The 26,575-nt window shown below is 42.3% G+C and overlaps 3 protein-coding genes across 3 annotated transcripts; 1 reads left to right on the plus strand and 2 right to left on the minus strand.

Moving 5' to 3' along the window:
• The first annotated feature begins 526 nt into the window (after positions 1-526).
• LOC127782898 (chorismate mutase 2, cytosolic-like) lies at positions 527-2,786 on the plus strand. The gene is made up of 5 exons (XM_052310174.1): positions 527-853; positions 1,783-1,869; positions 1,974-2,117; positions 2,206-2,298; positions 2,425-2,786. Exons 1-5 carry the CDS (start codon positions 575-577, stop codon positions 2,674-2,676), a joined length of 855 nt encoding a protein of 284 aa, XP_052166134.1. The 5' UTR covers positions 527-574; the 3' UTR covers positions 2,677-2,786.
• Positions 2,787-8,515: 5,729 nt separating this feature from the next.
• LOC127781218 (uncharacterized) lies at positions 8,516-11,313 on the minus strand. The gene is made up of 3 exons (XM_052308144.1): positions 11,146-11,313; positions 10,449-10,786; positions 8,516-9,314 (listed from the first exon to the last, which is right to left on the minus strand). The coding sequence occupies exons 1-3, from the start codon at positions 11,219-11,221 to the stop codon at positions 9,189-9,191; spliced, it is 540 nt and encodes a 179-aa protein (XP_052164104.1). The 5' UTR covers positions 11,222-11,313; the 3' UTR covers positions 8,516-9,188.
• A 2,705-nt stretch (positions 11,314-14,018) lies between these two features.
• Positions 14,019-20,092, minus strand: LOC127782151 (AUGMIN subunit 8-like). The gene is made up of 7 exons (XM_052309225.1): positions 19,898-20,092; positions 16,997-18,401; positions 16,710-16,829; positions 16,191-16,307; positions 15,969-16,058; positions 15,660-15,767; positions 14,019-14,758 (listed from the first exon to the last, which is right to left on the minus strand). Exons 2-7 carry the CDS (start codon positions 18,263-18,265, stop codon positions 14,699-14,701), a joined length of 1,764 nt encoding a protein of 587 aa, XP_052165185.1. The 5' UTR covers positions 18,266-18,401; positions 19,898-20,092; the 3' UTR covers positions 14,019-14,698.
• Between the last annotated feature and the right edge of the window lie 6,483 nt (positions 20,093-26,575).

The raw sequence follows: 26,575 nt of genomic DNA on the forward strand, positions 1-26,575 counted from the left end.
TTGAGGGTGACGGGGAATGTCACCCCATATCAATTTTTTTGGCATGTTATCCACAATGCTATTGCATTGTTTAACATTTCCTTTCCTGCTGATGAGGATCCTAATTCCTAAACTGAATCGTCAGATATCATTAACTGTATCAGAGGTCATCATCAGGGGATGATAAGATATGTACGCAGCCGCACGTAAATCGTAATATGATCATCTCTGCTCGCATACTGAGACTCCACATTTGTTCACATCCATTTGAGTATTTGACCTCTGAGCCAATCATATTCTGACTTATCATCCGTTTCTGAAGCTTCAACGTAAGCTGCTCACGCTACCTGTTTATTCAACGCTAATTAACCGGAGTTAATTGGATGGTGACTGATCCAGCCAGAGTTAGCCGCTGTGCACACACACACACACTGTCTAATCTAATCATCTCTTCCTTTTGACCATCTCCCGGCGTTCTTTCCGGTGACGAGACATATATATACACATATCGCACACACATCTGAATCATCTCATTGTTCTTCTTCTTTCTCCGTCTCTCTCTCTCTCTCGCTGTCTTTCCGAGCAGCAAGCAGCAATGGCGGCGGCGATGATTCTCTCCTGCAGGTATCTGCTCATCTGCAGCGCGACGCTTGCGCTGCTGCTGCTGCGACTGTGCAGCGGGCTGAGCCTGGACACGGTGAGGGAGTTCCTCACGAGGGAGGAGGACACCGTCGTGTTCGGCCTCATCGAGCGGGCCAAGCACCCGCGCAACACGCCCGCCTACGACCCCGGCTACCTCGCCGGCGGCGGCCATGGCCACGACGCCTCTTTCGCCGAGATGTTCGTGCGCGAGTCCGAGGCGGTTCAGGCCAAGGTGCGGCCGTTTTTGATATCTCAACTCTGGACTCTAGCTTGCTCCTCTTCTTTCTTGCTCCTGTGTGTTCTTGTTAGGATTCGAACTTGCAATGCCTGAACTCTGAAGCAGTGTTTGAGTTCATCTCGTTTTTGTATCTTTTTTTATGCTCTTTGTTTTGCTTGCATTGTCAAATGTCAACGGTCTGCTATGTCATCTGGCGGTTGGGAGATTAATTGTCGAGATTTGATGACCAGAAGTTGTTGTCTAAATGTTTTGACTTGAGCGTATGAAAATCGGAGTTGGACAATTTAATTAATTATCTAGGTGATGGCCTGAAGTTGTTGCTGTCTAAGTGTTTTGACTAGTTGAGCATATGAAAATCCTAGTCAAATGTTTCATGCTCTCATCAAAATTGTTTGAATAAAACTAATAATCTCTTTCATTTTACTCTCTCCATTCTAAAATATAGTAGTAAGGCTTATTAGTTTTTGGCTTGTTCTCCAACATTTTGCTTTGATTATTATTTTATTTTATAATATAATTATACATCATTAACAACTACTGAAATTAACATCATATAAAAATATTTTCAAATATGAATACAGTAGTACCACTTATATTAGCACTAAAATATTTGTATTGTTAGTTTCATTATTAATGAAAAAAGTTACAAATGTTGATTTTCTAATAAATATACACGCTTTATTAATCAAATCATGCATGCATGTCTGATCTGAAGGAGTGAAGAACTAGAGTAGCCATGCCATAAATGTGATATGTTTACTTTAAGCAAAGATAAAGAATAAGCATCTTGCAGTGGATTCAAAAAGCACACGTCAACATTAAACGGCACGTTACCAATATGATGCGTGAATTGTGACAAAAGACATCAACTAAACGTTATTTCAGCATCACTAATCCACATTTTCTGTTGGACTTGTCTACAGGCAGGAAGGTACCAAAGCCTGCAGGAGATTCCTTTCTTCCCTTTCAGAGTGCCTTTCACATTGGCACCTCCATATAACTTCACAACCGTAAGCGTTCAGCTTCCATATCTTTTAAAAAAAAATCATCTAGAACAATGCTGAAAAAAATCTCAAAATGATCTTACTGAAACCATGGTTCATATAAATCGTAGGAGCTGTATTCTGCAGCCGCATTAGTTAATGTGAATGATGCCATATGGAGCATGTATTTCAATGAGTTGCTCCCTCTCCTGGCCAAGAATGGCGATGATGGCAACTATGCTGCAACTGTTTCATCAGATCTTGTATGTCTGCAGGTAACAATACATGCTACACTGCAGATCTTGAATTCATATATTCACATTTCATCCTAAATTTACATGGAAAGGTTCATTCTTATTGTAGGCACTCTCAAGAAGGATCAACTATGGGAGGTATGTGGCAGAAGTGAAGTTCATAGGCGACCAGCAGAACTACACAACTTTAATTCGTAACAAGGTAATTTTATCATTTCACCTACTCCTACATAATAAGTAACAAGCTGATCAGTGTTGGAGTGATCATGTACAACAGTACAATTATTTTTTGGAGATGAATCATCCAAGTGAAATTTGTCCTTCACAGGACACGGATGCCCTGATGAAATTGTTGACATCTGAAGCCCAGGAAGATGTGGTGAAGAGAAGGGTTCAGAAGAAGGCCATGGTGTTCGGCCAAAATGTGACATTGGATGGACCAGTTGAAACTGGCAACAGCAACAGTAGCCAAACAAGTTTCAAAGTTGATCCTTCATTAGTGTATAAACTGTATGACAAATGGGTGATTCCATTGACTAAACAAGTGGAGGTCGAGTACCTGCTCCATCGTCTTGATTGAATCAAGCATTTATCTAGCTAACCTATTTGTTCAAAGTGTAACTAAGTTGTCACATGAAAGATTGCAATGATACACCAATAATAACATGCAGCAAGGTCTGCAGATTGTTCAGTTCATCATTTTTTCAGATTGACTCGATTGGCTCAATAAAGCATTGCCGAAATATATTAAAAATAGTATGCTACACAGATGAAAAGAAATCAAGAAAGACCACATCATCATGCTTTCAACAAGCCAACTGAGTGAAAGCCAATTCATGCTTTGTAGTTCCCATGTGAGCAGTACAAAATGAGCAAAAAGGTATTAAAGCAGCATAAGATCTTTCTCATGGCTACTAACAGTTGCCAATTCATAGCATCATATCCAACAAAAGATACAACATCAGTTAGTGACAAAATAATCGGAGTCCTAAAATCCCTCCAGAACAGATGTTAACACTCTTGTAGCTTCGAAAACTCTGGTTAGATGGGCAAGAGACGAATTATTTCATCCATTACCCAGTAAACACTTGCAGAAACTAACTGCAACATCCCCTGTTGGTGTAAATAAGTGATGTTCCTAGGACCCATTTGTAAATGTTAAGAGAATAGAAAGGAGGAGATGTGGGAACAGGGGAGTAACCCTGAAAAAACCCCCAAAATTAGACAATATGGTATCAGAGCCGAGCTCCTGGCGACCAGCGGCGGCAAAACCCTAGCCGGCGGCGGCGCTCGTGCCGGAGCAGGACGAAGTGGAAGACGGTGTGGAGGCGACCGCTGGGACTCGCGAGGTGGCGGCGTGACCTACGGCGACAGCGGCTGAGCGGCGTGCCGGGGTGGTCGGCCGGTCGCGCGGCCGTGGCGTGGGGGCGACGGCGCAGGAGTGGTGGCGGAGCTGCGACCAGGTGAGCCGGCTGGCCGCTGTTGCTTGCTGTTGCTACCCCGCCGCGGCTGGTTGCTGCGCCGGCACGGAGGACGACAAGAAGGGCACCGGCTGCTGTTTGCTGCTGCTGTTGCTTGTTGTTTGCTATTTGCGGCTGCTACTGCTTGCTGTTTGCTGCTGCTGTGGAGAGAAGGGACTGCTGTTTGCTGCTGCTATTGCTTGTTTGGTGGACTGCTGCTGTGGAGAGAAGGGAAAAGAGAGGAGAAGGTTGCTGTTGCTTGTTGTTGGTAGTGTCTTGTGTGCTGAAAAATTACAGGAGCAGAGAGCAGTAGCAGGTGAGGACTAAGGAAGCTTAGAAAGGGGGAGGGGAAATGTCTTCAGGGGTTGGAAAGGAGGTTGTAGATGCCTCCTCGGTGGTTACTAAGGGTGATATGAAAGATTTGCTAGAGAATTTGTTGAAGATGGGCATGATAGGTCCGAAGAGTGTAGCAGGGGGATTCGAACTGAAACTAGAATTGATGCCAAATGAGTTGAGGTTGGAATGGAGCAAAAATTATTTGAGTTGGTGTAGGAGAGCCCAATTAATGTTGAGAGCAAAGGGGGTGGATCATTTTTTGCAAGAGAGTTGTGAAGAGCCTTCTGATAAGGAGAGCCAAGCATGGAGAACGTGGAATACAACAAATTCCACTGTGGTATCTTGGTTGATGACCTCGGTGGCTCCTTCTATTAGTAGGATGATAGAGACTATTCAGAATGCAGCAATTGTGTGAAAGACATTGAGCAACATGTATTCAGGAGAGGGAAATGTAATGATGATGGTTGAGGTTCAGAACAAAGTAGAAAATTTGAAGCAAGAAGGGAGAACAGTCCAGGAGTACGCTAGTGAGTTGCAGCAGTTATGGGCAGATCTTGATCACTATGATCCTCTACAGTTGAAGCATGAGGAGGACATTGTGATTGGAAATAAATGGATGCAGAGGCAAAGAGTCATTCATTTCTTAAAGGGGCTGAACAAGGAGTTTGAGGACAGAAGAGCGGCTATGTTCCACCAGGCTACATTGCCCACTATGAAAGAGGCTATTTCTGCTATGGTGCAGGAGAAGATGAGGTTGAAACTGATGAGAGGTACAAATCCTACAAGATTAGCATACACTGTGGCTGATAATAGAGAATGCTACAACTGTGGACAAGTGGGTCATGTGAGCTACAATTGTCCCACTCCTCGGAACATTGGCGGTAGGGGGTTAATTCGAGGAGGGTATGGTGGATTTGGTGGAACCCGTGGTGGATTTGGAGGAGACCGTGGTGGCTTTGGGGGGAACCGCAGTGGTAGAGGAGGTCGTGGTGGAGGTTGTGGTAGGGGCGAGGTGCTCCTCAGGCCATGTAGCCATAGAGGAGGGTAAAGCTATTACCCTAACAGGTGAACAGGTGACACAGTGGGAGGAATGGCAGAAGAACAAGATCAATGAGAGCTCCAACACCACCACTCACTTTGGTAACTTCGCCAACTACGCCCAAGTGGGCGAAGGTACTTAGGCACAGACACTTGCATCTACATATAGACATCCTATAGATTGGATCATAGACTCAGGAGCATCAAAGCATGTCACAGGATTGCATAATACCTTCACATCATACACCCCTTATGTCCACTCTGAAACTATCCAAATCGCTGATGGTACATCCAAACCTATTCATGGTATAGGGTCAGTAGAGTGCACATCATCAATGAACTTATCCTCTGACTTGCATGTTCCTTCCTTTCCAGTAAACCTTCTCTCAGTTAGCTCAACTATTGACCAACTCAAGTGCATTGTTGTATTTGATGAGAACTCTCGTCTGTTCCAGGAGAAGGGGACTGGGAGGAGGATTGGGACTGGAGTCAGGTGTGATGGGTTGTGGTACATCAATCATGAGGAACTGGGGCTAGCTGCGGTGGTTGGAAATGTTGAGAAGGAGATCAGTTTGCTTCATTGTCAGTTAGGACATCCATCTTTTGAGATTTTGAGTAAGTTGTATCCAGATCTCTTTAGTAAAGTGGATAAGCATAGATTGGTGTGTGATGCTTGTGAGCTTGGAAAACATACTCGCTCTACATATGTTGGGATTGGTCTTCGTAACTGTGAGCCTTTTATATTAATACATTCTGATGTTTGGGGACCATGCCCAGTTACTTCTGTGAGTGGTTTCAAGTGGTTTGTCACCTTTATTGATTGTCACACTCGTATGACTTGGATTTATATGCTTAAGCACAAGAGTGAGGTCCTTCGTTGCTTTCAGGACTTTCATAAATTAGTGACAACTCAGTTTGATGCAAAAGTTAAGATTATTCGGACTGATAATGGAACAGAATATATCAATAATGAATTTGTGTCATATATCTCAGATGAGGGGATTGTTCACCAGACTACTTGTCCTGGTACCCCTCCTCAAAATGGTGTAGCTGAGAGAGAATCGACATTTGCTAGAAGTGGCAAGATCTTTAATGTTCCAAATGAATGTGCCAAAGTACCTATGGAGTGAGGCTGTGATGACAGCTGCATATCTTATCAATCGCATGCCTTCTAGAATACTTGGTATGAAGTCCCCTGTTGAACTTTTATTGGGTAAGCGAGAGTTCAAGGTCCCTCCAAAGGTGTTTGGTTGTGTTTGCTTTGTGCGAGATCATCGACCTTCTGTTGGCAAGTTGGATCCTCATGCAGTAAAGTGTGTGTTTGTTGGCTATGCTTCAAGTCAGAAGGGGTATAAATGTTGGGATCCCATTGGGAGAAGACTGTTTGTGAGTATGGATGTGACATTTCGTGAGTTTGAGCCCTATTATAAAAGTAAAGGAGATCTTGACCAATTTCTTGAGGAATTCTCGACTGTCATAGAGGTTGATAGTCGAGAGGGGGAGATAGAGAGAGGTGACACACATAGGAAAAATGTTAGTGACAAGAATGGGGAGACAGTGGTGGTTGGATCAATACCATGCTCTATTGACAATGCAAGTAAAGAAGCAGTGGAAGTTATTGGAGATACACAAGACAAGGATAGAGAAATGGTTCTTCATGAGGAGGATGGAGAAGATGGAGAAGATGAAGAAGTGGTTGTTGGGACAATTCCATGTCCTATGGAGCGAGCCGAAAAGGTGAAACAAAAGGATGTATTAGTCTACCAAATGAGGCGGTTTGATAGTCAGGGGGAGAAAAGAAAAGGGTTAGTGCAAAGTTAAGTTGAAGAGTTATCACATCTAGAATGCCCAGTCCCAGAGTGCCCAGTCCCTGAATCCTCTCAGAACCTCTCTCCTACAGTCTCATCGGCTCCCCTTGAGATAATTGGTAATACTCCTCCCATTCTTGAACAAGTAGAATTACCTCTTGCACAGCGTAGAGAGACTAGATCCAATACTGGTAGACCTCCTATACGTCTTGGTTTTGAGCATCTTAGTTCTATGCATGACATTGCAAACTATATCTTATATTCCCATGTTTCACCGGCATACAAAACATTCATTGCATCATTATAGACAGTGCCCATACCAAAGGATTGGAAGTGTGCAAAACAAGATCCAAGGTGGAAAGATGCAATGAATAAGACTTGGGAGCTTGTAAAACTTCCACCAGGAAAAAAGGCAGCGGGATGTAAGTGGGTTTTTACAGTGAAGCAAACTCCTGAAGGGAAGGTGGATAGGTATAAAGCAAGATTAGTCGCAAAAGGCTACAGTCAAACATATGGAATTGACTATGATGAGACATTTGCACCGGTGGCAAAAATGGGTACAGTGAGAACTTTAGTATCTTGTGCAGTGAACTTTGGGTGGCCCCTCCATCAGCTTGATGTGAAAAATGCATTTCTTCATGGTGATTTATATGAGGAGGTCTACATGGAGATTCCTCCAGGATTTGGGAATAGCCAGACAGTTGGAAAAATATGTAAACTCAAGAAATCCTTGTATGGGTTGAAGCAGTCTCCACGTGCGTGGTTTGAAAGATTCAGGTGCGCAGTGTGTGATATAGGGTATTCTCAGTGTAATGGAGATCACACGGTATTCTACAAACATAGGGGGACATACATCACCATCTTGGTTATGTATGTTGATGATATAGTGATCACTGGTGATGATGTAGAAGAAATCAGGTGCCTGAAGGAAAGGCTGGGAAAGGTATTTGAGGTAAAGGACCTTGGTCCTCTTCACTACTTCCTTGGAATTGAAATTGCTCGTTCATCAAAGGGGATTGTTCTCTCTCAGAGGAAGTATGTGTTGGATCTGTTGACAGATACAGGAATGCTTGGTTGTCGTGCGAGTGCTACACCTATTGATAGAAATCATCAATTGTGTGCTCAATCAGGTGATCCTGTTGATAAGGAAGCATACCAAAGGCTGGTGGGACGCTTGATCTATCTTTGCCATACAAGACTTGATATCTCCTATGCAGTCAATGTTGTGAGTAGGTATATGCATGATCCTCGAACTGGTCACTTGGATGTGGTTCATAAGATTCTTAGATATCTGAAAGGGACTCCTGGAAAGGGGTTGTGGTTCAGGAAGAATGGACACCTAAATGTAGAACGATATTGTGATGCTGATTGGGCGAGTAGTATGGATGATAGAAGGTCTACATCAGGTTATTGTGTGTTTGTTGGTGGTAATCTTGTTTCTTGGCGAAGCAAGAAGCAGGCAGTGGTGGCTCGGTCTACCGCCGAAGCAGAATATAGAGCTATGGCTTTGAGTTTGAGTGAGATGCTGTGGATGAGGAGCTTGTTGACTAAATTGCGAGTGTTAAGAAGTGATACTGTGATGCTTCATTGTGACAATAAATCAGCCATCAACATTGCAAACAACCCTGTTCAACATGATCGCACTAAGCATGTGGAGATTGATAGGTTCTTTATTAAGGAGAAGATTGATAGTGGGGTACTTATGCTAGAGTATATCAAGTCATGTGAACAACTAGCTGATTGTCTAACTAAGGGGTTAGGTCCTAGTGAAATTCAATCAATATTTAACAAGATGGGTATGATTGGTATCTTTTGCCCATCTTGAGGGGGAGTGTTGGTGTAAATAAGTGATGTTCCTAGGACCCATTTGTAAATGTTAAGAGAATATAAAGGAGGAGATGTGGGAACAGGGGAGTAACCCTGAAAAAACCCCCAAAATTAGACAATATCCCCTCTGCCAACTATATCTTCAGGTCTGCAACCGCATCTCAGTTGTATGCAGTAATGCTTATGCACGGAGCATTACCACGTTTGAACTCCTTCCTACGTTCTGTTGGTGCCTTCTACCCCGGAAGTGATTCTCCAAGTCAGATGCAGATGTGCAATTAGCCTTGCAAGTGCTGCAACTCCATCTTGGCACAAACTTTTGGTTCTTTTCAACAAACTGCGCCACTTCCTTTGCATACACCTTTGCTTCCATTTCCTTGTCTTCTCTCTTCAGGGCTTCTAAGTTTTCTTGGTGCCTCCTACCTCTTAGGTGATTTTTTAAGTCCAGTTCACTTGAACAATTGGCTTTGCAAATACCATAATTCCATGTTGGTGGATAATGCCGTGTGACAGATAAGGACTCTGTTTCTACTTTCTTCTTCGTCCCAATAGCTTCCTTTCTTGATTCCAAAGCATTGTTTTCCTCGTTCCTATGGCCAGCAGAGTGCTCCTCGAAATAAAATTCATTGTGTATTCACTTGGATTCCATCACAGCTCCTTGGCACACATATTTTTTTGTTGTTCATCTGGAAAGTATCTGCACCCCTTTTCCTCTTCACTCCAGATGACACCTTTCTGCGCATCTTGGCCTGTGTTATGATGAAAAATTATTAGAAAATAGAAATTACATGGTCAATCTTTTTTGAGAAAAGGCAAGAATAATATTGTTTCTATCCTTGACATAAAAATCATATCTATGAACATATTATTGGGCACCGGTAAAGCTACCGAATTCAGTAATGTGATCTGCATAGCTTCAGGTTACATTTCCCTTGGAGATAAATTTCCCTTATCTAGTTATATTGTTTTCCATTCAATTTCAACTGCCAACAAACCAGGCAACATATGTGATCGTTGAGACTGATACGTGTAGCTTCCTTGTAGAGCTGAACAACATGCAAACAAAAAAATAGGTCACACTTCATCCCATACATGAAGTCAAATTCTTTGAAAGTTTGAACTCACCTGCCCTTTTGCATATTGTATCCATAGTCTACATATTAGAAACGTCCCATATCCAAGAAGCATCGATTCACTTTACCATATTATAGTTAAACTAACAACATTTGTAAACTGCATTGCTTGCCTCTAGCGAAGGAATTGTCAAGAATGCATACAAAAATATTAATATTATTGAGATTATGGCCTCAATTTTATGAGAACTTCAAAACTAGGGTGGTATTAACTATCAAATGTCAATTATAAGAAGTACAAAATCAATGGTCCATTGAAATTAGGAATAACAAGGACTACCACTAGTAATAGAGACCAGAAGGCAAATTGCTTCCCAGTACAGATGATTCACATGAGACACTTTTTTAGTGAAAGATGCACAAAACATATCAAATGGCCTGCTTAGTGGCTAGTCATATTTTTGCACTACAAGCTAAATCAAACATAGTTAAGCATGCATGGTCAACTGGATTAGAAAACAAAAGAAATTGAGTAAGAAACAACTCAACGCTAAGACAAGTGGGTGGCTCCGAGAATACAACTAATATTTGGGAGGACACAAACCAAGTTTTCAGTTTATGTGATTCAGTGATCACTGAGGAACAACATAGACTATTATAACTAGAACACTACAGTTTATAAAGTGGATGGGGGAACAATCTTGAACATGGAACATTATCTATTCGTAACATATGGATAATCGATTAAAAGTTTTGGAAAGGGGACAAAAAGCAAAAAAAAAACAAGATAATCACAGACACATGGCTCACCCCATTAAAAGATGCATTCTCTTCATCTGCTGTCCTATCCCATGGAGGTCGATACCATTCCTCGATCCGATCTTTCACAGGCACTCTAAACATGGATGCTCCTGCAGGCATTGCCATCGGTCCTCCTAACCAAAGCTCACCATGAGGCGAAGGGAATGTGTCACCGCGGACCGGCTGGAAGCTGACGGACAATCGCGAGGGCACATCACAGAGCAATCCAGTATCGCGCTGGACCTTGGCCTCCAGTTCTCTCTGCTCAGCAATTTCAGCAGCAATGACCTCCTGACGAATGCCCTCCTCCCAGAGCTCCCGGCGGAGCGCGTCCATCGTCACCTGCACTGAAACTCCCCAACCCCACCGCTGTTTAGTTTCTGCGCATGAGTAATTTACTCATAATTTCGCATGATCAATCTATCTCTCAGTCAATAGCACATCATTTACTCACCTTCTTTTATTATTATCGTCGTGTTCTCATAATATTTCGCAGGAAATAATTTTGATCTTGCCATAAACAAATTCCCCAGGAAATTGAAAAAAAATTACTACTGGAGGCAGCATAGAAGAATTGTAAAGGGGGTGAAGCTCTAGATTAGCGAAAACACCAAATTCCCCCCTTATTTCAGAGGATACGAACCCACATTGTTCCTTCCACAGAATGACTGAATGAGAACAGCAGGGGAAAGTAGGGCCGTATTACCGCGCGGGGACGGGTGGGGAACGCCGCAGCCGTCGTCGGCGTCGACCGGGGCGGTGGCTCGGCGAGCGAACTCCATGGTTGGGGTGGGTGGGGTTAGGGTTTGGTTGTGGTGGGAGAGATGATGCGGGAAGCGGGATGGCTTCTCCGCTGCTGATGAACGACGCGATGGTTCAGCTTCTGGGCTGGGGAGGCGTGCGCTGCGCAGAGGTGGTAGACGAGCTTCGAAGCCTTGGGCCCTGTGCACGGAGTGACCGCGAGCCGTTGGATCAGACAAGAGGTCATCTTTGTACCGTCGGATGGGGGAAGCCCATCCGTCGCACGGAGGCGCCGAATGAAAGAACACGGGGTCTGATCCCCTACGAGCAAGTTTAAAATAGCGTAAAATCTATAACGAGAGGCCTCTCGATCTGGTCTTAAGCAGCGACGTCTGGCGCGGTCATCCAATTTAGTCGAGAAGCATCAGAGTTTAGAATTTGAGAGAAACATAAGAGTGTTAGGCATCCATGTCTTTTTTCCCTTCTTATAAAATTTTCTCTCAAATTACTTGTCTAATCTACAATCTGAGTACACCATTATGTCCGTTGCAATTAAATCTTTACAACAAGATCTCGCATGATTATATTATGATGAAAATTTACAAATTACTTTTATAATATATCTAAATTACTTTTTAGACATATAAAAGTAAATTTAATAAATTCTAAAAGTAATGAAGTAACTTAAGACAAAAAGGAAGTAACTTTGTCATCACATTAGAAATTAATCCGTTGTAGGGATAAAAACATAATTTTATCTAGAAACTAAATTAATCAGCACAAATTAACGAATTGACTAAAAACAATAATAAAAGTAATCACCTCATAGCATTATGAATGTATAGAAAGTAATTTAATCAAATCTAAAAGTAATTTATATATATGATAAAAGTAACTTAGTATATAATAAAAGTAATTTTCAAACATTTTTTTCATCATAATATAATCATGTAAGATCATGTTGTACAGATTTAATTGCAACAAACACAACGATGTAATCGGATCATATATCAAATAAGTAATTTAAGAGAAATTTTTATTTGAAATTTAGATGGGTAATGAGGATGCAAATGGCAGGTGCTACTACTTTTAGTAAGGGCATCCACAATGTAGAAATAAGAGGGGGTCTTAAGCCTCCAAAGAAGTCTATATACATTGTGGAAGTGGTCTATATAGAAGACATTTGGATGAGCTATCCTTAGCTATAAAGACCGGCCACAAGGATTAAAAAATTGGTACATCCTCTCCAATTCTGGTACTTGCCGCTATGAGAAGAAAGAGGAAGGTGGGAGGAGCACCTTGCAGCCGCTGCCATTGAAGCCATCCGCGAGCGTCGACGTGGATCTGCTCACGCGAGCTCCGCCATCCGCGAACACCACCGGGGATCAACGGGCCGCCGTCTGTGAGCGCCGCCGGGGATCAACGGGCCGCCGCGGAACCGCTCGCGTGTGCAAGCTGTCGCCGTTGTCGTCCGCGAGCGCCATCGCCGCCTCCTTTTACAAGCACCACCCGCGGCCGTCGGATCCGTTGTAACGATGCCGTCGGATACATCTGATAGTTTTTTATAGGTCATAAACTGCCCTCACAGACCAACACAAGTCTTTTCTGCACACTTTGTCCTCACTCGTGCGCACCCGGGAAGAATTTCCCGATCGGTCATCCATCCCAAATTGCTTCAGGCCAAGCACGCTTAACCCTGGAGTTCTTTGGAAATCGACTTCCGAAAAAGAAGTTGCAACTTGTTGATATGAGTATTCTATTAATCCTATTAAGCCCTGGGCTGAGATGTCACATCCGTGGTCCACCGCCAACGAGCGCCGCCGTCGTGGATCCGCTCTTGCGAGCTGTTGCCGTCCTCGTCCGCCACCGCCATAAATGCCATCACCATGTCTTTCATCGATGGGTTGGGGGAAGGTGTGGGGAAAGTGGCCGGAGGAAGGGGTTGGTTGGGATGGTAGGTATTTTATTAAAATGTGGGGTCCACCTTAATGCCTTCTTCCTCCCATATACATTGTGGAGATGAAATATATTTTTGTGGGACCCACCTAGGGCCCACCATAAGGCCTACTTATGCCATATACATTGCTCATGCCCTAAGAAGGGTAACGAGTTGATACACACTATATTGTTTTTTGGTAAAAAGTATAGACGTTGGTTAGCACTAACGAGTGCATGCGCTCTCTGTAGTCGCGTCCTTAAAATATAGTCAATCCTCACCCTCTTGGGTACCAAACCATATAGAGAAGCCACTCTGTTTTTTTTGTACTCGCACCCTCTAACCATGGATCGTCCCAAAATAGAACAGCCTTGCCATCACCAAGCTGCCATCGCGTTGAGGCCATAAGGAAATCCTTCTCTCGCCGTGAAACTGGCATCGGCAAGCCTTGCCAAGGCTTGTCTGGTGCTGTGCGAAGCGACCAAAGCCATCTTGTACGGAGCACAACCCCTAAGAGGTCAAGGTTGAGGATGCCGAGGCCCCCAAGTTGTTTTGGAGTGCAAACCTTCGTCCAGGCTAGGCGGCAGTGACCCCCTTTTGCCTCCGCTGCTCCCTGCCACAGGAACCCACGTCGCACCTCGTCTATCCCCTTCAGAACCCACTTCGTTTTTATCCTGCTGTTTATGCATATCGAATTTTTAAAATGCACATATATGAGGGCTCTTCTACAAAAAGCAAAAAAGAAAATTCACATTTTCGAAGCGGAGAAGTAATGCATATGCTAACGTCGCAAGTACATTGGCATGTTTGGTAGCGAAAAATGGAAAAAAATGACTTGCCCCATCTGAAAATTTTAAGAATTTCGTGGGATTTTCACAAGAAACAACTTAGATACTAGAAGATTAGAAAAAAAAAACACATATCCTCTTTTCTATTTCCCCATTTCTCTATTTCCTTTCCAATCGGTTTGTTAACAAGCAAAATACTATACAATGAGAATAGGTAAAGAGGGCAGCTCTCGTCATGACTCATGAGAGGAACACCAAAACTAGGAATGGAGGCAATTTGAGTGCACTGTACGGCGAAAAAACATTTACACTTGAATCAAGCATCTCCTATCTTCCCTAAACACAATGAGACGTACTCCCTCCGTCCAAAAAAAAGCTAACCTAGACACGGATATGACATTACATAGTACAACGAATTTAGACACGCTCATATCCAAAGTTGTTGTACTATGTAATGTTATATCTGTACCTAGGTTGACTTTTTTTTGGGACGGAGGGAGTAAGGAAGTGGGTCTTAACTCACTTGGCAAGGAAGTGAGCCAAATTCACTCGGTGAGAGGTGTTGGCATACACCCCTAACACCCAAGTTAGAAGTATTCTTAGGTTCAAAGACACCTGTTTCTTCTTCAAATTCTTTACGCACTGTGAGATGTTAACTGCAGCCTGCACAGCATCACCGCTATGCATTGTCCCCAGGGGATGTTACTCCAGGATTTTGTATGTACGCTCCATTTTTACACCGTGCCTGTACATATTGAAAGCATGACTGGTTTCTTCAACTTGGATTATCAAAGTCACCGTAAAACTCCTTCCTTCAGTTGCATCAGATGAGTACGGAGGCTGGACTCCTGTACCTGAATCAACACCATGCAAAGATTGAATTGATGTTAGTACATTGATAAGGCAGATCATGTTGTACAAATGAAGTCTGGGGTGTATGCAAGGACAAAGTATTTCTGCAAATGGCCAGAACTATGGCTACTGATGCCTACTAGAAATTGTCAGTTTCCAATCAGATAAGAACCAGATGTTCATCCCATCAAATAAATCCAAATCAGACAAGGCATGCAACTCTTGCAGGACATGCTACAGGGATTGTGGATATCTATGCTGCCCTCTGGCTGTGTCTGCAGACTGTTTCTGGCAGGTTGACCAACTAAAGTGGTTGGATTAATGCAGAAAACAAGTCGAGTAACCAACAACTAGTTTTCCAAAGGTGGGTAGCTACTGTGGAGAACTAATGGTTAGAAGTGCAAATGGCTCGGCTCATGAAAGCTTTGTGCAAGGGAAGCTCGGTTTGGCTCGGCTCGCTACGAGCAACGAGCTAAAACTAAGGCTCTGCTCAGCTCGTTAATGGGCTCAAGCAGGTCTAGGAGAAATCAAGCAACATTTTAACACATAGAATGTGCAATAAAGTGATAGATTTCTTCAATATGTCATCCCAACACATAAATAGACAATATGACAATCAATTTTACCATTTTCAACAAATAAATAGCTAGAAAAGGTACAAAATTACTGTATATGACCCTATTGTACTAAGCCAAATGAGCTTGTGAGCGGCTCGTGAGCCAGCTTAGGCTTGGCTCATTTCAAAAATGAGCTAGTAAGGAGCTTGGGCTTGGCTTGTTTGGCTTTCGAGCCGAGCTATGCGAGCACGAACCAAGCTTGAGCCTGAGTTTATTGTCCACCCTACTAATGGGGGTTTTAAAGTGGAATGTTCTTTCGAAAGTTCAGACAGCGATTCATAAATACCTGTAGTTTTGCTGCCGTAGCTAAGAGCTCTCTACACTCACCAAGGGCAACCTTTTCTTGCCTTGCCATGTCTGAAAGTTCAGAAACCAAAGACGTCCTACCTTCAACCTGGTACACATATCCTAATTAATGTTACTAAAAGCAACAAAGACATTGTATCCTAATAAATTGCGGGCAAATTAGAGTATGTACTAATTTTAAAAGTTTTAGTTTATCAAACAATATTCTGAAAAAAAAAATTGAATGTTAGAACCTGAGCTGCTCCTCTTTTTTTGAAAAAGAAAAATATATGGTACGTTTATATCTAACCTTTGATAGGAGGTACAAAATTGAGGAACTCAAAGCTTGCATAACATCAACCGCTGAGCTTATAGAATTCTTAACTGCAACAGCATCTGCCTGTTAAATAACAGTATTGTCAGCATACCAGACAAACCAAGATAAGAGTATTCGATCAAAAAAGGAACAAGATAAGTGTAACTGCAAATCTAAGATCATTTGACATTAAGCAATGATGGCTTGATCACGTACCTGTGCTCCTGATGTAACTGGAAGGCGAAGTGTGCATGCTTGTAAAGCTTCAATAGCCCCAATCAAAGTACTACCGTTCTCTCCTTCTAGTTCCGGCCAATGTTGAAGATAAGCAATCTGAATCACAACAATATGGCGAGAAGTAACCCACCAAGGATTTTTTTTAGATATAAAAAAATTGAAATGGGCTAAACACCCCAAATCACCAAATAACCGTACTTTAATCAAAATCTGAAATTTTTCAAAGAATTCAATAAATTTCGAAAAAAAAAATCAGGGGGCACAATCACCAAAAAAATCACTGAAAGATTAAAATTTACAGTACTTCTTCCCTGAATTTGAAAAAATGTCAGCCAAACCAGAAGAAGATTTTTCCAGAGGGACGGTATTACCCAATCACCAACTTTTTTTTTGTTATTTTCAGCCCCATATTTAAAAACCACATTTTTTTTCAAATTTTGAATGACTTCGAATCAAATTTAAAGGAAGCATATTTAGAGGAAAATTTCAACCAAGTACCTGCTCTTTTAAAACGTAGTACAGTTTGAGCTCTTGCTGCAGGAGTTGAACATCAATTCTTCTGACTGTAACAGAATCCCGCAGCTGCACGATACTTTTCCACACACTGTAAAGAATACTCTGTTTTACATGGGAGGAGAGAAATACTATATTAGTTGAACATTGCTTGCCCAATGAAAAAAATAATAATAAAGAGAATGCACCCACTAAGAAACAATGGCTTCATCAGGCACAAACTTGAGCAAAGCAATTAGAGAACAGACAGGAGCAAAACCAATATAGCATACCTCTATGCTACTCTTTTGGAAGGTTAGTGTATCTTCTGAACGAGCATATACAAACTGCCACTGCAGGCATCTATTATACAGCAGACGTAATTGGTGAATATTCTCAAACTGGCTTGCACTCTTCTTCCCTTTCCTCGCATCAACTATATAGTTAAACACAGGAGGTGCAACGCCTGATTGACTTGTTGAACAACATCGTGATCGGCAAGGTGCCGAAGGCCTTGTCCTCAAAGGACTTTGAAAGGCTGTAGAAGCAGGGGATGCAGCTGACAAGACCTTGTTTGGTGACGACGAGCGATGTAGAACAGGTGAAGACAGAGTCCTGCTCGGGCGAGTAGCAGCTTTAGAGTTTTCTGATGTCTGTGAAGAAACATCACTACCAGATTCTGTCTTATCCTCTCTTCTGCTCTCATGTGTAGCCAATCTCTTTGCCAATCCGTTCAATGGCTGATTCAGACCATTGGCTTTGACTTCAGCTGGACAAATCCTCCTTGGTGAAAGCCCCCTTGTAGGGTTTGATGGAGTAACTGACCTGATAGGCGTGTTGGCAACACCATTGCTTCTCGAAGTTAAGACGGCAGAGCCACGGTCACCCATCATTGCCGCCGGCCATCGGTGTTGCTCAACGACCCTCTTGTTTGGAGTCTCTGATGGCCGAGCATTCTCACATTGGTTGCCAATGTTCCTCCCTCTGAGAGGACTTCTTTTCCTCTCAGTCTCGGTCACGTTTCTTGCCTGCACCTTGGTCTGGTCAGAAGATGAGCCATCAGCAAGCTTGTGTCTCTTCTTGGCAGAGGTTGCCATTGCCATGGACTCCTTCTGAAGCAATGGAGGCACGCTACGAGCTGATGCCCACAAGCCATCAGGGGGCTTTGTACTGGCTGCACGACGAGAGATGCCATGTACCTCGGTGGCTGCCGCAACACGCACCGGCGTCCTGGGCCTCGACGCAGCGCCGCCACCACCACCGGACGGCGTCGAGCTGGAAGAAGGCGTGGAAGACCTCCTCCTCTCAGCTGACTGTGCTCTGTTTGTCGATGCTGTGCCTTCAGCTGCTGAAGCCCTGCTCAGACTTGGAGACGTGCATCGCCTCACCGAGGAAGCAGCAGCTTGTGGCGCCGGCGTGCCGCCGGACTTGAACCTGGAGGCCACCTCCCTCCTCCGACCTGCCGGAGCAGCAATGTTCTTCTCCGGTGGCACCAGCGGCTGCCGCAAGGCGCAGTCGACGGTACCTGCGGCCTTCCTCCCCGCTGTCTTCACGGCATCCATGGAGTCGAGTAGCTGCTCCGAGAAACGCCCACATTGATGTACTGGCCAGCTCTCACCAAAGCTACCCACCACTCTCCTCAGCAGGCAATATCACCAGAGAGATCTACCACAAGACGACGCCAACCACCAGGATAAACTGATACAAAAATCAAAACATGCATGCGTGCATTAACCTTCTGACACAATAACACAAACAAACAAACAAACATGAAGGCTCTCCGCCTCTCCCCTCCCCCACCAGGCCACCACGTCAAAGAACGGCAAATGCAGGCAACCAAACAGCATGGACGATTGCACATTATTCACAACGATGGATGACGACAACCTAGTGTCACGGCCATTTACATGCAAAGGATTGTCCAATTTGTTGCTACTGCCCACCCGGTCCCTCTCGTCGTGTGGGCGTAAAGTGCCCCAAGGAAGAAAAGGAAAGCTCCCGTGTTTGCTTGGTTGGGCCTAGTACAGGATTGCAACAGTGCAGTAACTGCAAATCTGCAAATTAATCCAACATGGCCTCTTGCTGTGAAATGCGAATTGCTGCTGCTACATGGTACTAGTTACATGGATGAGTTCGACCAAGGACGAGGAGAGAATTAGGTTCACCTTTTTTTTTCCCCTGAAGTTGTTGGAGCCGACAGGGACACATGCGTCCACGCAACATGGATCTTTGTATCTTAGATTCTAGAAAGTTTATTCTACTGCTTTCACTACTTGTTTTCTTCATCGGAAACAAACATTATGGGAATGGGATCATTCTTCGAAGAGTAAATTACTCTTTAAGAGTTAACACCTCACCATTCCAGAAGACCAGAACTACAAACTTGCAATGCATCGTAAGATTTTTGTACTGTTCGATGCAGGCAAGAAAACAAAATCCAAATCTACCAGATACCTATTCACATGGCACCAGCCGATGCAACAGTCACATTTCACTCACTGGAAAACATGAGCAGAATCTCCAAAATTCTCCAAACCGGCTTCGCGATCAAATGTGGCAAGAAAACGAGAAGGAAATAAATCTAGCTCGATGGCGTATATAAGACCCAAATTGAAGGGCCTATCCGTGCTCACGATGTACAGCGAATCGGAGCCCAATCGCACGGAAAGGGACGCTTAGCTTCGGCGCAAAGGGCTCACCCTTTTCAAAGCTCACTGTACGGCTGGATCGCGACGACAGCGCACGCAAGCAGGAGCACGAACGCGAAGCGGCTGGGCCAACTCGAATCGTCCACTACCCCCACAAAAAAAAAATCTCCGTTTCGAAACGTTTCGAATAGTAATAAATAAATAATGAACGGGGTTTTCCCGATTACTCGGAACTGTTTCAAATTGACGAGAGCGATTGCGGAATCTTTGAAACGAGAAAAAAAAATTGAAAGCCGTTTGGAATCTCGAATGTGGTGAAGAATGCTACAAACGGAAACAGATGGAAACAAATTTCTCCAATGCCCCCAAAAAATTTCACGAATCCCTAAAGCATTTGGGGGTTTAAGGATGAGGGGATTAGGATTTAGGAAACGCTGGGAGAATGCAGCTTCACGCACGAACCCAATCCGATCAGAGGAGGCGAAGCAACGAACAGGACGCACGAGCAGTGGAGCAGTATGCTACTAAGCTGCAAGTTGAACTCACCTCGGCTCGATCGGGGATCGCGGCGCGAGGAGCCCCCTCCGTTGCCGGACCGGCGGGTCGCCGCCGCCGCCGCCTCGTCGGCCTCCTCGCCGCGCGCGAGGGATCGGAGATTAGTGGCGGCGATGGGATCCCGAGCTGTTGCCGTGCGGCGAACTCCTGCAGATTTTCTCGCGTGCAGAGGAAGGAGGTGGCGTGGTAGAGGGAGGAACGCGCCGCACGGTTACTACTGAGGGTGGTGGTGGGGCCGTGGAGAAAAAGAGAAATCGTATTAAGGTTGTGTTTAGATAAATGCGTGTAAAGTTCTAACGTGTCACATCGAATATGCTGGCATACATTTGAAGTATTAAATATAGACTAATAACAAAACAAATTATAGATTCCGTCTGTAAATTGCGAGACAAATTTATTAAGCCTAATTAATCTATCATTAGCAAATATTTACTGTAGCACTACATTATCAGATCATGAAGCAATTAGACTTAAAAGATTCGTCTCGCAATTTACACACAATCTGTGTAATTAGTTTTTTTCCTATATTTAATACTCCATGCACGTGTTCAAACATTCGATGTGGCAGGGTGTAAAATTTTGCGAAGGGATCTAAACATGCCCTAAGTTCTTGATGGTTTTATCGGGGCTTTTTTTTGTTTGTTTTTTTTTATTTTGAGAAGGATTTTTTTTACCCAACCTCTACATTCAACCGAATATATGCAGCCATTTGAATTGAAAACTTAGCCCCACAAACAACTCAATACGAAATTTGCTCATATGGAGGTTTAAGCTCAGGGCCCAATCTGAAATTCTATAGGCAGCCATTTGAATCGGAAACTTAGCCCCGCAAACAACTCAATCTGAAATTCGTTCATATGGAGATTTGAGCTCAGGACCTAATCTAAAATTCGCTTCTATGGATATTTGAAATCATAACCTTGAGCTGCTACTCATGTCACTGTAATTACTAGGCTACATGTTTTTTTTACCTTTGGTTTTATATCGGCATATCGCGAGGATGAAATTTAACGATTTTCAAACAGAGTGATGATTCAATTTTTTTTTTCGAGTGATGATTCTATTGACCTCACTGAACTTGTATCGTGTGAGCTAACGTGTTCATGACAGTGAACTGTGAACTCTTTTTCTATGTCCTAGCTAAATACTCGTGCATTGCAATAAAGTTTTGTAAAGAGATCTCATGATAGTTTCTTAAGTTGTGTTGGTTATTATGGGTTAGGAACTAAATCTCTACAGAATACACATAAAATGAAGCGGTGGATTACCATATAATTAATTATACATTAGTTAAAAAAAACTTAAAAATGAATTAATATGTTTTTACAATAACTTTCCTACAGTATATTTTTTAAAAAACTTACTGTTTTAGAAGTTTGAGAAGTGTACACGCAATAAACAGAGAGTGGAAATTAGGAAATTATTAGTACATGCAAACTCACCCTAAGACCATTTCTTAGGAGTGTTTCGAGAGGAGGAGAAAGAACTAGATACGTAAAACGAGATAAGTCATTAGCGTATGATTAATTAAATATAAATTATTTTAAACTTAAAGATAAATTAATATGTTTTTTAAACATTTTTTATAATTTTTTTAAAAAATATACAGTTTAATAGATCGGGAAACATTTGCATGGACAACGAGATGAATCATCTCTCTTTGTCCCTCGCTCAAACGCAGCCTTTCTAATGACGAAATAATATTTGCATTAGTCGAGTGTTAGAGATTAATTTTAACACGTTTCATAATAACCATTTCTCATCGTCTAATAAAGATGTTATACTTATATCAATCATATTATTTAGTGATTAACTTGACATATGGTCCATCAATTGTTTGAGATCTTACATAGCAGTGTGGTGAGTAACTGGGAGAATCACTATCACCATCACCAACATTTAAAGAGATGAATGTCTTCTACATCCGAGAGAATGTCTTCCTCACCCATACTAAAAGAGAGGTAAATGTTCACCAAACATTTTGTTTTTAAAAAAAAGAAAATAAAATCTACCAATAGCATAGGTACGTACCAGTGTACCAGCACCACTGCATTATGGAGAGTTGTTTCTTAACGTAACTTAGCTAAGGTTGTGTTTAGTTACTGAAATTGGGAGAAAGTTTGGGGAAAGTTGGTAATTTGAAAAAAAAAGTTGGGAGTTTTTGTGAGTAGGAAAGTTTTGGATGTGATGTGATGTAATGGAAAGTTGGGAGTTTGGGGAAGTTTGGTGTGAACTGAACAGGGCCTAAACTTGGGTGTGTTTACTTTCGTTTACTAACTTTTTACTTTCTCCGTTCTTCGTGCGCAAAATATTTTCTGAACTATTAAATGGTGTGTGTTTTTTTTTAAAAAAATCTATACGAAAGCTGCTTAGAAAATTATATTAATCTAATTTTTTCATTTTTTAAAGTTAATATTTAATTAATTATGAGTCAATTGAGGCACCTGTTTTATATGTACAGGGTAAAGGTTTCCAACCTCTCCTCCCGAACACACCCTTAACCCTACTGCTAGCATTGTAAGGGTCTGTTTGGAGAGCTTAAGATTTTAAGAACCAGCTGGTTAGAAGTCAGCTTCTGAGAATCTGGAAAAGATGGGTTTCCCTACTCCTAACTTCTAATTTATTTTCTGGATTCTACAACTACAGCTTCTCAGAATTTGGACCAAAAACTAGACTGATTAGGGAGCTTTTGATTCTGAGAAAAGCTGCAGCAGCTAGAAGCTTATCCAAATATACCCTAAGTAGGTACTATTTGCACGATAAGCCATGGAAAAATAAAGAAAGCAATGGGTAACAAAGGGTTTTTTTATCCGTGTTATTCTAGGTTTAAAAGCTTCGTTTCAAAATTATGGGCTTATAAAAACCAATGCTGGAAAATAAATAATAGTCTTAAAAATTGAAATCAACTTTGAAGTTAGACCCTGTTCTGTTCTCCAATAAAAGTTGGATTAAATTTTGGATACTCATGACACGTTTTTCAAATTGCTAAACGGTGCGTTTCGTGCGAAAACTTTCTATATGAAAGTTATTCTAAAATATCATATTAATCTATTTTTAAAGTTTGAAATAATTAAAATTCAATTAATCATATGTTATTATAACCTCGTTTTACGTCAAACACTTAATCTTCATCTTTATCTTCATCTTCAGAACATTTAAACACCATAAATTTTACGATCAAATTTTGACTATGGAGGGTACCATGGGAGAGGAAGCATACGGATCCCACAATTCGTACAGTATTGACTTCTCAAGTCATCTGCTTCTACAGTTCCTTGTACCACCACCTTGTTGTTGTGTCCTCGGCCAATCGAGACCCTCGAGAATTCGTTTCAGCTCTGATTTCGCGGCGTCATCGATGCTGCATTGCTGCGTGCTACGGCCACGCCCTTGCACATGCCGCCCTGGTCCCGTCGTGTCCCGTGGACTGTAGCGACGACGTCCCACTCGATCGGGCAACCGCCACGAAAGCCCACCAACGCTTTGGACGGAGGCGCATTTACGTGCCGCGTGAGCGGGCCCGTCGTCCTCCCGTGCACATGGCACGTGGGCCCCGCGCGGGTCGCTCGCTACTACGCCTACGTGAAGTTGCTGGTCGCCGCAGCGCTGGCTTTTGGTGTTGGTGGTCTCTGGCTGCAATGCGTGCGGGTATATGGGAGGGAGGTTGAGCTGCAATGCAAAGGCACGTATGGTTGTTTTAGGCCATTTCTAACCCAAGACACTAGACATAGTTTACATAAACTTCACATCATTAATACTAGACACTACTCTTCTAATACAAACACCACTATTCCATACTTAAATTTAATGCTACTTATTCCACACGATGCCTTGAATGTTGTATAGAAACCGTGTCTCATGCAAGACATGGTTTCCTTCTCTTTCCTCATTTATTCACTTGTCACATTATTTTTTATCTTAGGTGGCAGCTTATTTAATGCTATATACACCATCCTAGTCATTGGGTTGGGAATGGCCTTAGTTATGACTGATTTGGTCTGAAGCCCTATCAAAATATTGATAATATCCAAATCTAAATAAGTCCAAACACTATAAGTAAGGTAGATTTTTCTATTAGTTAGGCAAAATTTGATCTTAATCAAAATACTATTAAAGTACTATTTGAAGCTACCAAAAAATTGGTAAGCCACATTACGGTGCTCTTTACTAGTAGTATAAAGCAATTTGAACCGTTGATCTTATTTGACCGAGAGGTTTAAATCTGTTTGTACCACCACCCCATTTAGTGATAGTAGAGATGTGGAAGAACATTATTGTCAAAAAAAAAATATATACGGGTGACAGGGACTAAATCCTTTTTTTCTCCTTTTTGGCCTTTTCGATTGAACGATGCCAGCGGAATCGATTACCACAGATTGATATAGATATAGACCCATAAAAACATAAATGATAGTTACCTCTAATCACCATATTAGTAAATTACTAATTTACCCTTAATAATGAATGGTTCAGATCATTTCTACTGGTAGTATAATATTACCAGTAGAGAGCACCAGAACATCGCTCATCCAAACATGCCCTTAGTTTGTAAGGGGGTGTTTAGATTTAGGGGTGTAAAGTTTTGACGTGTCACATGGGGTATTATATAGGGTGTCGCATTGGGTGTTCAGGCACTAATAAAAAAAACTAATTACAGAATCCGTCAGTAAACCACGAGACGAATTTATTAAGCCTTATAAATCCGTCATTAGCAAATGTTTACTATAGCACCATATTGTTAAATCATGGAACAATTAGGCTTAAAAGATTCGTCTCGCAAATTAGTCTCAATATGTGTAATTAATTATTTTTTAGCTTATATTTAATACTTCATGCAGGTGTTCAAACGTTCGATGTGATATGGTAAAAAAAATTTAGAGTGGGATCTAAACAAGGCTTAAGTACCTTGATGTAGATGTGGAAAAAAGCTCGAAGCTCGTGGTTTGGATTGGCTCATGGTGAGCTACTGAGCTCGACTCTGAATGACTCAAACTCATGGTCTTAATGAGTTGAGCCAAGCTAGAAATTTAACTCTTGAGCTTAATGAACCAGCTTGTGAGTTGCTCATTACTACAAAAGATCACCACATCTTCATATACTTAGTGTTTCTTAACTAGTGAGTAGTGACTAGTCCATTAGTTACATCAAAACTATTTGTATTTTGTGAATTCTTCACTAGTGTTTATTATTAAGTTTATATGTTGTAAACAAATAAATTACTAATTATAAAGGTGATATAAATACGTTAACAAGCTTGACAAGAGCCAGCTCATGATTTTTTGCTCACTTTTTCTCTCACTTCTGTATTCAATGCATTTGCTCTTGTATGTGAAACATTTCTTGTTTTTCGTTGTCTCTATTCTCCACATGTGCTTAAAACAAGTTTAATAGTATAGCCAATTTCTAGCTATAAAATTAACACGTCATCTACAACAACTCTATTAGCCTATCCATACAATAGTTTATATAAATATGCATTACACCGTTAATACTTAACCCACCTTGCCTACACATAATATTGTAGAGCCTGTGCTACAATTAGCTATAAATCTAAATACCACTATTCTTCTCTCTCCTCTCTTATTTTAGATGTGTTTATAGCTAACTTGTAACCTGCTATTGTACTTATTATACTCTTATAGTTGGCATAGAGCCATTAAACTTGCTCTAAATCCCTCTTTCAAAAAACATTTATAATTAGCAACGACGAAAAACATTTATAACTAGCAACGATGCATGGCACGTGTGTGGTGACGTGCATGAATAAATAAGTGTGGCATGCATGTCTGGCCATCTTATCATATATGGGCAGAACTGTTTGCGAGCTTGGATCGAGCATCATAGGACTGGTCATCAGTATATGTGTAGTGTCGGGGGTGCCTTAGCTAGCCGGCCATGCATTGTATCACGGGCCCCCGTAAGCATGTGCCGCGTGACATAATGACATGGATGCAAGAACACGGTCCACCGGTCGGTACTGCACGTACGGGAGTTGATCAACCCCTGTGCAAGCTATAACAAAACAAGCATGGTTGATTGGGTACGTAGACGCGGCCGCATGCGCTCGTATTGACCTCCTCGGCAGGCTGCGTCGACGTCGGCGCGTCGCCATCGCGTCCGGTACTCCGGTGTGCGCGCGGCCATGCATGCAGCATGCACGTACGGTCACGCGAGCGAGGTGACCCGCGCGTGTGTGTTAGCCAGGGGAGGCCTAGCTACGTACGTGTGTGTTCATCGTGACGCGCACGCGCGCTGGACCACACGGTTAAATTTTGTCCGGTCGCCTAGCGAGCTAGCTAGCTATCGGTAGCTCGCTCCGTTGCGCGCGGGATTAGGTCAGATCCAGTCATTAAGGAGGGAGGGCGGTGGGCTATCAACTTCAATTTGTAATTGCGCGGTGTTGCTTTCCCTCCGTTGTTCGTAGGCGATGATGGTAGGATTAGTTTTATTTAGCGCGGTATAATTGACCACAGCCACCGGTGACTAAAACGATTATACCTCCCTCCGTTTAAGATTATAAACCGTTTTGACTTTAATTAAAGTTAAACTATTTTAAATTTGATAAGTTTGTAAAATTGTTTTCAACACATGATAAATATATTCAACTTGTTCTTTTAATAAAACTAATTTGATATTATAAATATTAATTTATTTGTTTATAAACTTAGT

Source organism: Oryza glaberrima, chromosome 8 (genome assembly GCF_000147395.1).
Source record: "Oryza glaberrima chromosome 8, OglaRS2, whole genome shotgun sequence".
Classification (NCBI taxonomy): Eukaryota; Viridiplantae; Streptophyta; class Magnoliopsida; order Poales; family Poaceae; genus Oryza; species Oryza glaberrima.

Excerpts from the sequence above, each read along its gene's own strand:
- LOC127782898 (XM_052310174.1), top strand. The coding sequence starts at position 575 with ATGGCGGCGGCGATGATTCTCTCCTGCAGGTATCTGCTCATCTGCAGC. Across the intron at positions 854-1,782 it reads CCGAGGCGGTTCAGGCCAAG|GCAGGAAGGTACCAAAGCCT; the intron begins GTGCGGCCGTTT and ends ACTTGTCTACAG. Across the intron at positions 2,299-2,424 it reads CAACTTTAATTCGTAACAAG|GACACGGATGCCCTGATGAA; the intron begins GTAATTTTATCA and ends TGTCCTTCACAG.
- LOC127782151 (XM_052309225.1), bottom strand. The coding sequence starts at position 18,265 with ATGGATGCCGTGAAGACAGCGGGGAGGAAGGCCGCAGGTACCGTCGAC. Across the intron at positions 16,059-16,190 it reads CAGTTACATCAGGAGCACAG|GCAGATGCTGTTGCAGTTAA; the intron begins GTACGTGATCAA and ends GTTATTTAACAG. Across the intron at positions 15,768-15,968 it reads TTTTGTACCTCCTATCAAAG|GTTGAAGGTAGGACGTCTTT; the intron begins GTTAGATATAAA and ends TATGTGTACCAG.
- LOC127781218 (XM_052308144.1), bottom strand. The coding sequence starts at position 11,221 with ATGGAGTTCGCTCGCCGAGCCACCGCCCCGGTCGACGCCGACGACGGC. Across the intron at positions 10,787-11,145 it reads TCCCCACCCGTCCCCGCGCG|TGCAGGTGACGATGGACGCG; the intron begins GTAATACGGCCC and ends GGGGAGTTTCAG. Across the intron at positions 9,315-10,448 it reads AGAATGCATCTTTTAATGGG|GCCAAGATGCGCAGAAAGGT; the intron begins GTGAGCCATGTG and ends ATCATAACACAG.